The sequence below is a fragment of the Platichthys flesus genome, chromosome 12 (genome assembly GCF_949316205.1).
Source record: "Platichthys flesus chromosome 12, fPlaFle2.1, whole genome shotgun sequence".
Taxonomy (NCBI): Eukaryota; Metazoa; Chordata; class Actinopteri; order Pleuronectiformes; family Pleuronectidae; genus Platichthys; species Platichthys flesus.
In genome coordinates this window covers 20,587,246-20,604,667 of record NC_084956.1, presented here as the reverse complement: position 1 = coordinate 20,604,667, position 17,422 = coordinate 20,587,246, and the positions used below count along the sequence as shown (strand labels likewise).

Sequence of the window (17,422 nt, the reverse complement as noted above, 5' to 3'; positions counted from 1 at the left end):
ATGAGCGACTGGCTCCAGGCTGTTTGGGTGAGCGATGAGGAGCCGTGAGTGAACGGGCTGCAGGGTGGCCTGTGCTGGAAAATAGAATCACACACTCTCTCTCTCACACACACACACACACACAGACACACACACACACAGACACACACACACACACACACACACACACACACACACACACACACACACACACACACACACACACACACACAAACATTCATGCATCTACACATACAGCTGTCTCACTCCAACACTAGAACTCTGCTGTCCTCACACCCTCTGCTCTCTCTGGTCTCTGCCCTCTCTCTCTGTCTTTTATCTTGCCCACTCTCTCTCTCTCCCCCTCCCTTATTTCTCGTCGCACTGCTTCTGGCTGTGTGCAAATTCATTCACTGGGGCAATGGATGGCAGCTCGGCGCCGCACAGTTTCATTCAGTCCTCTATTCAGTTAGCCACAGAGTCTCTGCATGCTGCCCTCACCCACATTTCCCATGAAGTTACCAGTCTTTAATCGCTCATGCAAACTGACACACAAGTAATTCATTTAAAGATCAACGTCACAAGTCGGATCACTGACTTTCTTCACCGTTATTGCTCCAAATCTGGGTGCATGTCTCCCTTTGCTCTCAGCCGTCAAGTCCTCTAAGCCGCATTGCGATTGATGGGAAAATTTAATATGGACGAATGAGCAGCGTGGCCTTAGACGTCTGTCATAACTTCTCAAACACATACTTTCAACTAGTCCCACAGGTTTCCCAATGGTCTTTCATCTTCACATTGGAAGATTTAGTTTGTAGTGTACATCTGCGCCAGTGATTGCAGTTGTGTATGTCATATCTAAACAGGTATTCTTCTCCCTTCTCCCTTCCACAGATGCGAAGCACTCGAGGTGTGTCCGTTTGGCCTGTGGGATTTGTGGGTGGCAGAGCTTACGAGCGCCCCCTGGTGTCTGGGGGCAAAGTGGTGGGCTGGTACACGGGCTGGAGACCGGACAGACCCTTCGCTACAGACATGGCAGGTAAGGAGCACCTCACTGATCTTAAGCCTTACATGTTTGTTATAGACTATGTTACATACTACATAATATGATATCCATCCATCCACATATTGGCGTAGCCACATTCTGTTTCTGAACATTTACTATTTAAGCTTTCATGGTGCCCAGAGGATGATTCCTTAATATGTCTTTATTTTATTAGATTTTTAAAGTAAAATTCCCCGATTTCATCTTTACTCCCCAGAGGATAAACCAATGTTATTTTGAACACCACATAAACATAGTTCTAGCAGAACACCCATACTGGAATATTGATTGCACATGATTTGCATAGTTCCATGAAAATCAATGGGCATATCTGAGCTAGGGTCTAATGAAAGACTGTTGCCTTATGGGAAAAGTAGAACGCGCCATTGACCAAAAAGCAACCATACCTTGGTAACCATTCAGCTTATGTATCACTGTTAAAATCAAGTCGAATCAGGAAACAATAAGACGTTTGAGTTGTTTTCGATAATTTATAATAATTTCACTCAACTTGCAGATATTTTTGTGTGACTTTGGCTTTATTTCATTCGTTGTCTCCTGGTCCTGTTACTCTCTACTTAATCCTGTCTAACATACAGTAGCATCTAACGTTTGATTCCTCTCTGTGGTCATCAATGCTGATGGGGAAACATTTAATGATTTTATGGATCAGTTCATTAATTACAGAACAGTTAAAACTCAGCTGTACTCATTTGGCTTTCATCAGAGCAGAGAACAAACAGAAAACTATGAGCAGTTTCTTTTTCTCTGCAGAAAAAACAGAGAGCTTTTCTACAAATTTTTTTCCATGGATTAATAAGACTAAAATGAGATCTCGTCTTTCCAATTTATTGTTCTGACTATTACTCCTCCACACAGGAGCTGCTGTGCTACTTTGCTTGATTGTTCCATCCTGAGATAAATCGCCGAGCAGGATTGTGGAGTCTTGTCGAGTGAAAGTGTTTTGAAACGTAACAGACTGGAAAGAAACATAGCAAGAACCGTGTTGAGTTAAAATGAAAGAATAAGGCCTGAGGAACTCACCAGTTTATGTGTTCTGTACTCTTAGTGTTGAGTACTTATAGCATTTGGTAGACTGACAGACACTTCATCCTCATCAAGTTGCTTATTCTGTTTGATCGCTTAAATGTTTCTAGAGTGGGTCGTCCAGGAAGGAATCCTGAAGGAAGACACAGAAACATGGCTGTGAATGGGATGAGATTGTGGTGTGCTATATATAGAGGTGCTGTATGAATGTGTTTGTGTGAATGTGACTCATACTGGATGTGCTTTGAGTGTTTGTTAAGTATAGCAAAGTGCTGTATAAATGCAATCCGTTTACCGCGAATGTATTTCCACTCAACGTTTTATGTACATTTTGAATTGACTCATGATTGAGCAGCATGGATGGAAACACCATACATTAACAACCTGAACATTTTAGTTATGTTCACCATCCAGGCCCAGAGGAGAAAATAAAGTTGCAATAAAGACTCAATCTGATTTTTGTTCAGATGTTCTGTGGGATGGGTTTCTCCTTTATTTCCTACTGGTCAGATGCAGTGCACTGGTCCCTTGCTGCTATCACCAATCATCACATGTCTCCCCTCAACCAGACAGACCAATGAACACACAGCACACGTTACAAGATATCAAAATGTCAGAAAAACAATTGATAACATGCCATTGTAATAATGCTACCAGTTGTTTGTCAGGGTCATGGTGGCTGAATGGGACTTCCCAGTGTGAAGCTGTGGCAGTAGGGATTGGTCGTCTATTCCACCTCCTACCAACTGCAAGCTTTAGCTTCATCCCAAGAACTCTTAGATGTCTAAACTTACAGGAACAGCTCATTGCATATGCACTTCATCTTTTGGGTACAGTCACATGTGTGAAGGCCCAGTGTGGAGCCGTAGTCAGGAAAAGGTTTTCTTTGCTTAACATAAATCCAAGAAGGGAAAAACTAGGAGCCTGTATCTTTCTAAAGTGAAAAAGTATAAACTTATCATCACCTCAAAAGCTTTACACTGTTCATCTCATTTTTTATTTGAATATAAAGTGTTTACCTTATGAAACCGGCAAAGATGTTACACTGAAGCACGGGGTGAATATATATTAACTGTTTAAGACACCCCCTCCTAAAACCACAAATATAAATGTAAGATTTTTGCTAAGATCTTTCTCTGCTCTACACTCCTCCATTAATCTACTCTCAAAAAGCAATGAAAGTGAAATAGAGAAATTCAAACTGTTTCTCTAAACCTGGAAAAACAATATGAGCCTTTTTGTTCCTGATTTCTGGCAGTTTGGATGTTGTTGCTGTGGCAGAATCAGAAGTCTCAGATGTAAGATTTTCATCAACACTTCATTACACTAAACTAAAGGCTTTTTGGAAATGAGCATATTTCCATATTAATCTGTTCTTGGTGGAAGATCGGAAAGTTCTCATATGAATAACTTTGGAAACATTCTGATGCATTTCAGACATTACTGACAAACAAGCAGATGTCATCCTGATGATTGGAGCCCTGAATCACATGATGCTCCAATGGTCTGTCCTGGAAATGACAAGCAATCTTTTTCATTTAGTTTGTTGGCTCCATTGATAAAAACATTTTGTAAATGGAAACACACACATCCACTTCCTTTTGACTGTCCTAAAATGAAAATGGAGAAGTTGTCTTCTCTTTGTTTGTCATAAAGGAAACCAATCAAATCAACACTTGAGTTGGTCACTGTGCTGGAAATGGATCTGAACCACTTAATAAATGCAAAAACAAATAGGAACAAATCACTGAAAAGTAGTGTATATTTTATATAATATATTAACATAATCTTACCACATTCATGTCAGTCAAGTTTCGTAGAACGATTGACAAACATTACATATTTCTTATATAGAATTTCTGGAAGCCAAGATCACACAGCATGCAGGCTGATGTCCAGTCCATTGATTGATGGAAGGAAAGGGATCCATGGGCTGTCACATGGTCGGTCCGACTCTATTAATGTATCATACATCATCTATTTGACACAGAGGCCCCTTACTGGGATTAAATGATAACTAATGTCCAAAACAATTATATCTATACTGTTCACCTTTGAACCAGTTTGGCAGCATAGCAAACTTTTTACCACAGCAACACTTATATTTTCTTTGATGTCGTTGTCTTTCGTACATTGTTGCATAGGTCTTACTGTAATATTTCCACACACACCAAATTTTAGGATATAAAAAAATCTCTTGCAAATGAATTACCCATCAGAACCCAATTATGCCTCTTATAATGTTTCACAGTCCAAGCTAACCAGCTAACGTTAGCTGCAGGGATTTGTCTTTCTTCAATCCATCAAGCACATGCAATGATTTGTGTGGGACCGACAGTTTCCTCAGGTCAGATTTGCCAGACTCGCATACTCTGCTTTTTCACATCAAAAATACTGCAGTGCGTGTAGTCCTCGTCATCTTTTGCTAAAGTGTAGCCACAGTTGGGACAGTGACCTGACTCACTGTGCTGCCATGTTAGTCTCTTCTTCTTCTTCTTCTTCTTCTTCTTCTTCTTCTGCCACCCACTGCCACCCACTGATCTCATGTTAGTCTTGCTCTCTCTTTCAATTTCTCTCAGTGTCACTCTCTCACATAGACTGTATATAGAGAAGGACAAAATTACAGCTCCTCCGACGTGAGGACAAAATATCTCACCCGCCCCCTTGTGGCTGACTGCATTAGAGGTCATGGCAGATAGAATATGGGGCGAACTAAAAGTCAAAATACACACCAAGTGTGATCACAGCTGCAAGAGGGAAGGGTTCGTATCTGTAATATTTTGGCTTTATTTATGAATATTGGGTGGAATATTGCTCTTTCATCTGATTCTCAAGTGGCCAAATTTGCCATCATATGATTTTAAGTGAATCTGTACTCAGTAGTACTGTCAGAATTCAGTTGGTACTCTCAAAGCGTTTGGTACCGAACCCTGTTCACAACAAGGACTGACACATCCTTTAAGTACAGAGTGGATTTAAAATTGACTTCTGCTGCAGTGACACTGATGATAAATAAATGTGAGTTATAGAAAGAGAACTCAACATCTGAATTAGTCTCATAGTCATCATCCGTAAAGTAAAGACTCGAAAAACGTCTGCATCAATCTATTTGCATCCTTCTGTCTCCTGTGCCACATTCCAATCAGAGGAATGAGCAGTACGAACACTTCCTCTGACCTGAGAGAAAAATAATTAATCACACTGACCGAATAATAACACCCTGTCAGTCACCACTCATCACGCCACTTCACCCACACATGCTCCGAATTTAGAATCTGCTGGAAGTTTTGTCGACGAATAATCTTAAATGTCAAAGTGTTTCCAAAGCAGAGGGTTTCATACCAGTGATGATTTCATGCTTATATCATTCCAAACCCATATGTGGACACAGCTGAGGGCAGAGCTGCGGTGCACACACTCACACACGCATGCACACATACACATCGGTCTGCCCTGGGGGTTAGTGTTAATTAAACCACAATAACAAGATCATTCTCTCGTTCTCTCTCCTCCACCTCTCCTGCTTCACCACGGCCAAGATCCCTCATCCCACCATCCTCCTCTCAACCTGACTGTTCCACCTAATCTCACCCTCACACGCAAACACACACTGTAATTATCAGCCTTACTTTTACACTGCTCTACATAATTACACTGTCAATTTGCAACCCAAAGATTTACAGCCTCGGCTGTATTACCAAGCACTTTCTGCTTTTTTCCCCTCCAAGAATACAATGACTGTGCCGGGCGACCGCCCCAAACTTTATTCACTCTTTAATTATTATTCATAGGATTTACAATAGGGTGTCTGCAGAGCGCTGAGTGAGAGCCAGTGCGTGTCCTAATAGTGTTGTGTTATACAGCGCTGTATTGTTAGCGGACTGCTGTAAGCCTTCCTTCCATCTTCTGCTCTGTCTCATTTAGCGAGACACAAAGGAGCCAGGACAATGATTGTGTTGAGCTATTCACACGTGCACACACAATAACCTCATGCGATCTATTGGAAACACGCTAGAACACACCTGCGTGCACTCAGTACACACACACGTCCCGAAAGCACAATAGACGAATCGTTGCAAAACAAGAAAACTGAATATACACTGTTGCCGCACATGCAAACAGGCAATGCAATTATGGTTGTGCGCATGTTGAAGTGGTTCTTGTGTAACCCTGGGATGGGGACATCAGAGTGTTTAAACCCCAGTGACACAGGTGCTTGTACCAAGCTCCTGAGATGGAGAGATGAGAGGAGCAGAGAGGAGGATAGAGACAATGTGCGTGAGTAGCGGAAAACAAAGACAAGTGCCGTCCGCCTGCACTGGAGTGTTTATAGTAAGAGCTGAGCCGAACAGGAAGAGCTGAATAACATGTGAGAAGTGTGTGGGAGACATTCATTAAACAGAAAGACACCAACATTTGCTGAACTTTACATTTCAGTTAGGCTGATTCAGATTGTCCTTGAGCTCACAGACTGCCCCCCCCCCCCGATGGGATGAGCAACATTTGTTAAACATGTCAAGGAGAGGTCAACACTGGTGATCAATACTGGCGATCAATACTGTATGACCTATGGACCTTTGACAAACAAACAGATCTTAAATTCACATCTCATTGTCTTAAAGGGTTCAACAATTAAACATTTTACTAGAGTGGCTCTCACTAGAGTACACACCTCTGCCAAGGCACAACAGTCTTATCAGGAAAACAAATTTAAATTAATTCGATCTGGACCAGACTTAACACAAATATCAGTCCCCTATACATACTAAATTATTTTCACCAAGATCAATGAATTATGATGTGAAATCCAGGAAAATGTTGAAAAACTAAAATCTCATGACGTTAATGAAAGTGAAAAAACATTAATTGATTAGCAACATCAGTTGGTCCCTGACCCATACCTCATCTTTCCATCAGGTTCTGTGGTTATGCGTTAAGTAGTCTTTGTATAATCTTGCCTATAAACAAACCAACAAACAAACAGACAGGGCCGACCTCATTTCCAGAGGCCCCATCAAGAACCAGATTCAGAGATATTTAGATCTGATCTGTGATAATCTTTGCTTCGCTCACTTCACAATTGTACACGAAGGCTGTAAGAGGACATAGAGGAAGTGTTTATGTTTATGATTATCATTAAATCCTTCTGTATTTATCTATAGAAGGAGTGAATCCTACAGTATCTGTTTTCCACAGCAGCTTCATCCTGTATGAAATTCTTCTCCTTCGATTCATTAAATCACTGCAGTTGTTTGAAGGCAGCAGGATTTGAGATTGGAGAGCGTGGTGTTATTATGCACGGCTGTCCACTGTGTTTACTTTATTAAGTCACAGGCAAATGACACCAAAATAACAACACAAGCCACAACTCGGCAGTCGGCCTGTTTAAGCAGCAGATGTCAGAATACAGGGGTTTCTCAATCCCCGGTGTCGCTGCCTCCTTTCCAAGTTTCTCTTCAGCAGATAGAGCACTTGAGGTTTTGTTCTTGAAATGTATAATGCACCACCTTTTATGATATGATGAGACAACTAATCTTCTTTCATGTATCGTCTTCATATGTCCAACTTCGTGTCGTGTAGCCACTCCCTCGTCTCAGGTCCCACTTGGAAGAGGCCCTCCTCTGAGGGTGGTCTATGCCGGGGACAGGTGGTGATGATGTGGTCGGCAGTCTGCTCAGGCTCCCCGCACTCACACGCTGCACTGTCTGTTAGGCCCCACTTCTTCATGGACGCTTTGAAGCAGCCAACCCCTGTGCGAAGGCGGTTCAGGAGGGTCCATTGCCGGCGAGGTAGATCTTCTCCCTCAACGCCACCTCCAGGATCCTGGATGTAATGGTGTAGGCGTGTCTGTCCTACTGACTCCCACTCCTGCTTCCATGCCGCTGCCAGCCAGGCTTTGGTTGTCAAATCCTCCGGGATGGAAATAAGCATCTCTTGTGCGGCCTGATTGTATGGGTGGCGGGACTTGAGTCTGCTTGGAGGTGTTGCCATGGTGGTGGTTTCATGGAGGAGGTGCCAGCTGTGTTCCTGGGCTTTCCTTGCCAGGGCAAGGGTAGCAGCCTCTCGCCGTAGGCCGGCTGGCGCTATTCCTGCTAGGACTGGCAGGTAGGACACAGGGGTGGGTTTCAGGCAGCCACTTATGATCCGGAGGGCATTGTTGATGGCCGTATCGACCTTCTTGGCATGTGGGCTTCTACTCCAGGTTGGGGCACAGTACTCAGCTGCAGAGAATATGAGGGCTTGTGTGGAGATACGTAGAACCTTGGCCGAGGCCCCCCAGGTTGTTCCAGCTAGGCGCCGGATGAGTGAGACCCTTGCTGTTACTTTAGCCCTCACTTCATCCAAATGCTGTTTGTAGGACAGTGTCCTGTCTAAGCGTAAGCCCAGGTACTTTGGGGCCTGCTGGAACTCCAGGGGTTTGTTGTCCACTGAGATCTCCAGCTCCCTTCTTGCTTCCCTGTTGCAGAGGTGGAATGCTGCTGATACAGTCTTTCCCTTACTGAGCTGCAGTCGCCAGCTTCGAAGGTAGGCAGCCAGGACGTCCATGTCCTGATTGAGACCCTCTTCAACCGCCTTCCATGTGGGCCGGGGTAGTATGATGGCTAGATCATCCGCGTATCCATACCTTCTAGATGTAGATGTTGAAGAGCATCGGTGAGAGGACAGACCCTTGTGGGACCCCGTTTCTCAGCCTCCTGAGGCTGCTGCGCTGGCCGTCACTGGTCTGAAGGATGAAGCTGCGGTTTGACAGCTTCTCCATGATGAAGTTGACCATATGACGGTCCGGGATTGTTCTCAGCAGCTTCAGGTGGAGTCCGCGGTGCCAGACGGTGTCGTAAGCAGCAGTCAGGTCCAGTAGTACCACCCCAGCTTTGGTTTTGGCCTGGAAGCTGCCCTCGAGATCTTGTGTGAGAAGGGTTACCTGGTCCACTGTAGACCTGCCCCGGCGGAAGCCAGCCTGTTCCCTCGGTAGCTGTGAGTCAACTACTGGCTCAATTCGGCTGTGTATCATCCTCTCCAGGATTTTAAAAGGGACGCACAGCAACGAGATTGGTCTGTAGGACTTGGGGTCATCCGCAGGTTTGTTGGGTTTCAAGAGGGCTATGACAGCGGCCCGTCGCCATGCCCTTGGGAGCTTGGACCTCCGGAGGCACGCAGAGAAGAAAGCACACAGCCAGGCGGATGTTATTTCGCTCTGGTGGATCACAAACTCTGGGTGGATGTTGTCGGAGCCTGGTGCCTTGCCTTGTTTGAGTTTGGCCATAGCGTCCTTGAGCTCAGCTGGTGTGAAATCTCCTGACAGGTTGGCATTGACCCTGGCCGCCCTAGAGAGACTGGATACCTCGTGGGATGTTGAGCGGGCAAACTCTTTGTCTGCGTCTGGGAAGCGGCCATTTTTCAGGAGTTGGGCTGCGATGGCGTTTGCTGTCACAGGGCATTTGGGAGGCGGTGTACTTCTTCCTGAGAGCTGGTTTATGGTCTGCCACGCTTTACGGCTGGTGTGGGTAAAGTCAATCGACTCGACGACCTCTGTCCATCTAGCCCTGCGAGTGGCGTCCAGCTTCTCAAGCAGTGCCGTTGCTGTCACATCCACTTCAGCTCTTGAGCTAGCCTGCTGGTGGGCTCGCAGGAGGTGGTTGCACACCTCGTTCCAACCCGGGATGTAGTTTTCATTGTAGCCTCGTGGTATAGTTTTCTTCGCTGCCCCTGTCAGCACTTCACAGTAGGCTGCATATGCAGCATCCACATTAGGAGTGTCTGGGTCCGGGAGGGTGACAGATCTTCTCTCTGTGTCAACAGAAAAAGCATGCCAGTTGGCCTTCCGGAAATTCCATCTTTTGACAGGCTTCCCTGCGACCGGCTGCACCAGTGATGGTATTCTGATGACAGACGGTCGGTGGTGTGATCGGGGGAACCTGTCAATGACCCTTCTCTCTGGCATCGGGTCCTTACTGTGGAACACAGCAAAGGCGAGGTCTGGGTTGGTGAAGGTGTTCCATCTGGAGGAGTAGAAGCTTGGTGGCTCTTTGGGGTCAAACAGGAGATGGGCGTTGGCATTGGAGGCCCACTCCCTCAGCGTCTCCCCATCCGGTGTTGTGTGGGAGTATCCCCAGTCGGTGTGCTGGCAGTTGAAATCCCCGGCGTAGATGGCGGGTGCCGGGGTAATTGGGAGGGCCGATGTGGACAGTACAGATGGTGGGGCTTGTACACGTTCACAACCGTTGTTGTCTGTATCCTCGTGGACATCCACTCGAGACTAGTGCCTGGAGGGGATTGGCCTGTGGCTGTCCAGCTGAGGTCAGACCTGACAAAGGTGGCCATCCCGTGCTGCCTGCTGAGGATGGAGCCGGCGAGGTGGAACCCGGGCAACCTGAGAAAGTCTGCTTTTCCACAGTGCGTCTCCTGAAGGAGGACGGCCGCGACTTCATGGGAGTCGGCGAGGTGGCGTATGATGTCCAGTTTGGCAGTGGTGAGGCCCTCGACATTTAGCTGGAGCACTGCCAGGCCCTGGCGCTCGATGGTCGGGATGGCTGCCCGCCCTGACGTGAGCTTGCGTCCCCCCGGCCTCTTGCGCCCTGATCTGACAGCGTGACGATTGGGTGGCGACATTAGTTTCATGAGCTGGTCTTGCACCATATCTCATTACTTGCAGGGGAGGCCGCGTGGAGGCTGTCGTCTTCTCTCCCAGACAACTAATGGGGGGAGATTATGGAATAAATAATTTGCACAGATTTTTCACAGCAATGAGACCAGTAGCGGTATTGACTGATATTGTATTAATCACCACACCCTCACCTTCAAACTGCCCCTCTGCACTGCTGCAGCTACATGAGTCTGGGGACGGCTAGAAGACTTTTTGTGTTTTGCTGGTTTTTGCTGGTGAAGTGGTCTTTTCAATGACAGTTGACAATTATCCTCATTAGTCTCATTCTGACAAATTAGTTGCTGTAACTTTAGAGCTTAAGGATCTGAACTCAGTGTTTAACATTCCTGAAGATGCATGAAAACTAAGCAAAATACAATGATGAGTGTTCAGTGTTTACACACGCACGGTAAAAATGCTTCTCTCTGCCTGCACCCTGCACCATCGACTGCATCTACAGATGATGACATGATGTCTGCTTGAAATTGAAGCTTTGGTCATAAACCCTACCTCCTCCATGTTAGCAGAAGGGACATGGAGCTGAAGTACTCGTCGATTGAATTTTTCTGAAAGATGGTTTCTGTCATTTTAGGTTGTCCTAATCCCACTGATGTATGTGCAGGTGGCCATTTCTCTGATCTGTTTGGTAATTTGATGCCGAGCATGTTTATATGCGTGGTCTCTATTCCATGGCTCCCCCGATCACTTCTGTGCAGACGCTGGCTCTGGAGTCTATGATTGGTGCAGGATGGCAGCGTTCACATCCAGGATATTTGGCTAGTCTTGTGGGAGGAAGTGGAGATTTGACATCCATCTTCATAAACAGTCTACACAGTTCTTATATGTATAGAAACACAGGGGGCATGATAGTGGAAAAGGAAAAAAGCTCCAGATCACCCATCTCAGATTTCCGAATTTGACTGCAGTGAATTAAAAGTCTTTTCTTTTTTCCTTGTTACTTATTAAAACTCACTCCATCTTTTCCTCTCATTGTATTACACGTAAATTTGTTTTTAACATTATGAAAATGTCCCTAGCATGTAAATGAAGCTGTATAGAAGTTCTAGCATGTGGAGCATTGAGCGACACTAATTTGCCATTGATGTTTCCCTGAGAAAGCCCCAAGAAAGAGGCTGAATCCAAGTTGACGTGAGGACCTTTAAACCCTTTGTCATACTTGCTGTGATCTGATCCATTTCATCGCTTCCAGTCTGCAGGGCTGCTCCGTAGAACAGTGATTAAACCTCAAGTTTTTCCATGGAGATCGAAATTCAAGACCATGCCACCCATCTTCAAAGTATTTTACTGAATGGCTCTTAACTATATTGATGATGGCAACGTCTGCGTGATATGTGCAGGTCTGCTGCGTTACATCGGGACAGTATCAGATACAGTCAATGTGAGAAAGATTTCCTGTTGGTACATGAGCTGCCACACACTGTAACATCCACACTAAGCCCTGAACTGAGGGACCTCAGACTGTCCATACTGACACAAAGAAACCTTTGGATCAAGTGTGGATTAAAAATGTTTTAATAGTCAGATGTCCATTTGAATATTGAAATCCTTTTTGCTTGTTGTACCTGCTCCTGCTGTGCTCCTCCAACCTAGAGATAAGGGAGAGAATTCACAAACCTTGTTTAGAGCAAAAAATATGTTCCAACGTTTATCTGAGGCAAATATGAGGTTTCAGACTTGAAAAAGTGTAATTTGAGGCAACAAGTCTTCATGTGCAGTAAAGACCAGACACTAGGATGTTTTTAGCCCCAGGAAGTACGGCTGAGAAGTTGCATTTACACTCTGGATCCCTCTGTCAATATAAGTAAATTTCACGGATTTGTGTAATTGCTATGGGCCCCTGGCAACGGGCTATAAACAGGCAATAAGCTCCCACAATTTATACAGAGTGAAAGTCTAGTTTTGAACTTCCACTTGTTGGGAACGTACTGGCGGCTCAGGGCCTATGGGAAATATTTTTTTCCTCCAAATGGGTAATGTAGCATTAAATAGACACATATACACTCATATAGGTCGGTGAGAGTGGGTCCGGCGTAAAGTGGGACAAAGTTAGTGCAGAGTCTGGACAATAGCCTCCGGGGCAAACATGGTTCGGAGAAGCTGTGATCTCCATATCACAGAGGCTGGCTGCAGGGCACGAGATGTCTATCTTGTAATTGCTCTCATATCTATCTGCTCCACCTGAGCTGCATTTATCTGTGTGATTAGCCTGCAGTATCGCACACAGAGCGGTAATTCACCTGATAGCAGTGTGACCTAACAATTGTATAGGTATTATATCAGGGTATAAAAGCTTTGGAATGGTCTTTAAGTAAACTCTCAATGTTGCCAGAGTTTTCTTTCCCCCTCAAATACGATATCTGTCAATTGTAAAATTAGATGGTCGATGTAATCTATAAACAGGTATGAATGAATAGACTCTATATACTGTATTTGTCAATATTGCCTGCTATATAGCCAGGCTGACAGAGAGTCACACCTCCACCGAACCAAGTATTCCTCCATCCCTAAATAGCAATATCTTTATGACCTTTTTTAATGATAAAATTCAAACTATTAGAAATAAAATCAACCATCTCCTGCCCTCAATTGGCACTAATACCCTCCCAACAACAGAGATCTCAGAAACGGCTGAGAATCCTACCCATTACTTAGACAGCTTCTCTCTGATCACCCGTGATCAGTTTACCAAATTAATCTCAGGTTCTAAACCAACAACCTGTATCTTAGATCCCATTCCTACCAACTTACTTAAAGACATTCTGCCCCTAATTGATAGTTCGTTACTTAACATTATCAATCTGTCATTATCATCAGGTTATGTACCACAGTCTTTTAAAATAGCTGTCATCAAACCCCTACTCAAAAAACCCACCCTAGACCCAGAGGTTTTAGCCAATTACAGACCAATATCTAACCTCTCCTTCATTTCTAAAATCTTAGAAAAAGTGGTAGCCAATCAGCTGTGTGAGTTTCTCCAGGAAAATAATATATATGAAGACTTTCAATCGGGGTTTAGAGCCAATCACAGTACAGAGACAGCCTTGGCAAAAGTCACTAATGACCTTTTAATAGCCTCAGATCAGGGACTTGTGTCTGTCCTCGTTCTGTTAGATCTCAGTGCAGCATTCGACACAATTGACCATCAAATTTTATTACAAAGACTAAAACAGTTAATTAACATTAATGGAACCGCCCTTAACTGGTTTAAATCGTATTTTTCTGATCGCTCCCAATTTGTGCAAATTAATGATGAGTCATCTGTGCGCACCAAAGTTAATCATGGTGTTCCACAGGGCTCTGTGCTCGGCCCAATTTTATTCTCATTATATATGCTTCCACTAGGAAACATTATCAGGACACACTCGGTAAATTTCCACTGCTATGCGGATGACACCCAGTTATATTTGTCAATAAAACCTGAACAAAGTAATCAATTAACTAAACTTCGAACATGTCTCAAGGACATAAAAACCTGGATGACCCGCAATTTTCTCTTATTAAACTCAGACAAAACAGAGGTTATAATACTTGGCCCCAAACACCTTAGAGATGCATTATCTAATGATATAGCTGCGCTAGACGACATTGCCCTTGCTTCCAATGAAACAGTCAGGAACTTGGGAGTGATCTTCGATCCTGATTTATCCTTTAATAGTCACTTAAAACAAATTTCTAGGACCGCTTTTTTCCACTTGCGTAATATTTCAAAAATTAGACATGTCCTTTCACAAAAAGATGCAGAAAAACTAGTCCACGCCTTTGTTACATCGAGACTGGACTATTGTAATTCATTATTATCAGGCTCCAGCAGGAAGTCGTTAAAGACTCTACAGCTTGTCCAAAATGCTGCAGCACGTGTCCTGACGAGAACAAAGAGAAGAGAGCACATTTCTCCAATATTAGCATCACTACACTGGCTTCCAGTTAAATCTAGAATAGAATTTAAAATTCTCCTCCTCACCTTCAAGGCCCTTAATAATATAGCGCCTTTATACCTTAAAGAGCTGTTAATACCTTATAAACCCACTAGAGCACTCCGCTCCCAGAATTCAAGCCTACTTGTCGTCCCTAAATTCTCTAAAAGTAGAGTAGGAGCCAGAGCTTTTAGCCATCAAGCCCCTCGGCTGTGGAATAATCTACCACTTTCAGTTCGGGAGGCAGTCACCATCTGTTCGTTTAAAAGTAGGCTCAAAACCTTTCTTTTTGATAAAGCTTATAGTTAGAGCTAATTAGTGCGCCAGAACGTTACTTGTTCTATTTTATGACACATGACACACGGAGCTTCTCTTTCCAGCTTCTCCTTCCTCTTCTCCATCCCTATCCCCCTTCCCCGGAATCCCTTTGCTTTATCACCCGCAGATCCAGGGCCTCTGTGGCCGCACCATGGATTACGGTTTGTGGATCGCGCACCGGGGGTCGCGGTGTTGGATCCAGTGTGGCGGATTCTGAGTCATGTGGGCTGATCGTGGTGCTGGTGGCGGACCCTGTGTCGCGTTGGCATTGGGCACGGGCGGTGGACCAGGACCGCAGTGGTGGCTTGTGATGGGTCCTCCTGGTGGGCGGCGGTGGACGGTGACTGAGGACTGAAGTGGCGTCTGGTCTGGATGGTGGATCGTGGTCTAGATGGTTGCTGAGCATGGACTGTGCTTCATCAATGCTGCTAGAGACTTTGATTATTGCTGATGTTCTCCTGCACGTGGCATCTATTGCACTTCTGTCCGTCCTGGGAGAGGGATCCCTCACATGTGGCTCTCTCTGAGGTTTCTACATATTTTTACCCTGTTAAAAGGGTTTTTTGTAGTTTTTCCTTACTCTTGCTGAGGGTTAAGGACAGAGGATGTCACACCCTGTTAAAGCCCTATGAGATGAATTGTAATTTGTGAATATGGGCTATACAAATAAAATTTGATTGATTGATTGATATATGAGCCCATGTGACAACACAAGATGTGATTATCTTCTGGGATTCACTGTGACCAAGTGGGTGGGTTAATGACACTTCTTATAAGACAGATGCAAAACTGAATAAAAAAGAAAAAAAATATCATAGAATGAAGAAGTGGTGAAGCACACGTGTAGGGCAGGTGGCAGATATTTCGGTGATAAGGCCTCTTCTTGTTGCACCACCCCTCACCTAAACGCCTCACCAGGCAAAGCTCCTGCTCCGTTGTGCTTGTGTGAAAGTCCATCTGATATGTTCTCGTCTGGTCACCACACTAATCTGAAGTTTTCATCCGCCAAAACTGAGACCTTTGGTTAGTTTTAGTTTATCATATCACCTTCAAAACTCCTGGGCTGCATTAAAGTTTGGGCGTGGATTAATTCAGACTTCGCACAGTGTTGCAAACAGACATGTTAACCTCTTAACTGAGTCCCATCAGACAGGACTGGACACTATACCGTCAATAACAGTTCCTCACTATTATGGTTCCTTGTATGCTCTGTTACCAAGCAACCAATTGCAATAAGATAATGGGCATCCTGTCCGCACACGGGCAGTGTACATACATGCATGGTCATGTGAAATGATCTCTCAGGTGAGTTAACATGAGATCAGATCTGAGCTAAAACATTCATCAGGACAGAGTTTATTTTTAATATGAAACACTGGTTGAAGAATGAAATCATAATAATGTGAGCACACCTTAAAACAAAGAGCGATAAGATGAATGCATTTGCATGTCTGCAGTTTCCATCTCTGACTGTGACCTGCACTGACACTCACATCACTCAGAGGACGGCTGTCTGCCATCTATGCAGGAAAGCTGCAGCCTAGAAGAAGCTGTTCAGTCGGGGGGGGGGGGGAGGTGGATGGAGAAGAGAGAGGAAAGAATTACTCAGGGTGAATTCCCACACTATGGCACTGATTGCCAAGGCGTGCCACCCACTAACAGATTGCATAAATAATATTCAGTAATTATGGCGAGACCTTGAGCTTGGAGGATCACAGCAATTTCTTACATCATCCTCCTGTCAGGCTCCAAACTAGAAACCTCAGCATCCCTCAGAGATCCTGCTTCAAATGTGAGCACACCCACTCCTGAACTCTTCTGACTGGGTGTTCAACAAGTGCACCAATGCCTCATCTCTTTTACTACAAATGATGTGTGCTCTTAAATTCACCAGAGAGATTAGATCTTGCCATGTGTTCCTCGTCCCTTACATGTTTTTGATGATCTAACCTTCTACCTGTGAAAGGATAAAGGCTTCCGGTTTGATGCCTTCAGGTGTTTGTGTGAAACTCCAACCTTTGAGATTTTTGAGTCAAACAGCAACAAACCACATATGTGTGTGCTCCTGCTTATCTTTCAGATTTAAATAAACAGTTGGACATTTTGGAACTGACACATATTCGTGGCCTGTCTGACAGTGGGAAATTTCATCTACCCCAACTTCATGGAGAAGAATAATGGTGCCTGATGTCTCATGCATCATTTCCCCTCCTCTGCTTTGTTTGTGTATGATCTGGCTGCACTGGTCACAGTTGAATTGTTACATTACGAGCCAAATACACATCAGCTTCTCACGGTCAGCAAGGTCTGTTTACGTTTGAAATCGTGCCATCACCGTGCATTGGAACATTGGGAAGTCTGAGCTCTGCCATTTCAAAAAGTGCTGGGGATATGTCCCCATTGTAAATGGCACCTATGACTTGAGCTAGTGAGCGAAAAGGGGAATCACAGTTA

At 44.6% G+C, this 17,422-nt stretch overlaps 1 protein-coding gene across 1 annotated transcript in view; it reads left to right on the top strand.

The window, feature by feature from the left end:
* b3gat2 (beta-1,3-glucuronyltransferase 2 (glucuronosyltransferase S)) overlaps positions 1–17,422 on the top strand; it is a 53,658-nt gene that overhangs the window by 20,374 nt on the left and 15,862 nt on the right. The window contains exon 2 of the mRNA XM_062401483.1: positions 874–1,018. Coding sequence (XP_062257467.1) covers positions 874–1,018 — 145 coding nt within the window. The remainder of the gene's footprint in view (positions 1–873; positions 1,019–17,422) is intronic.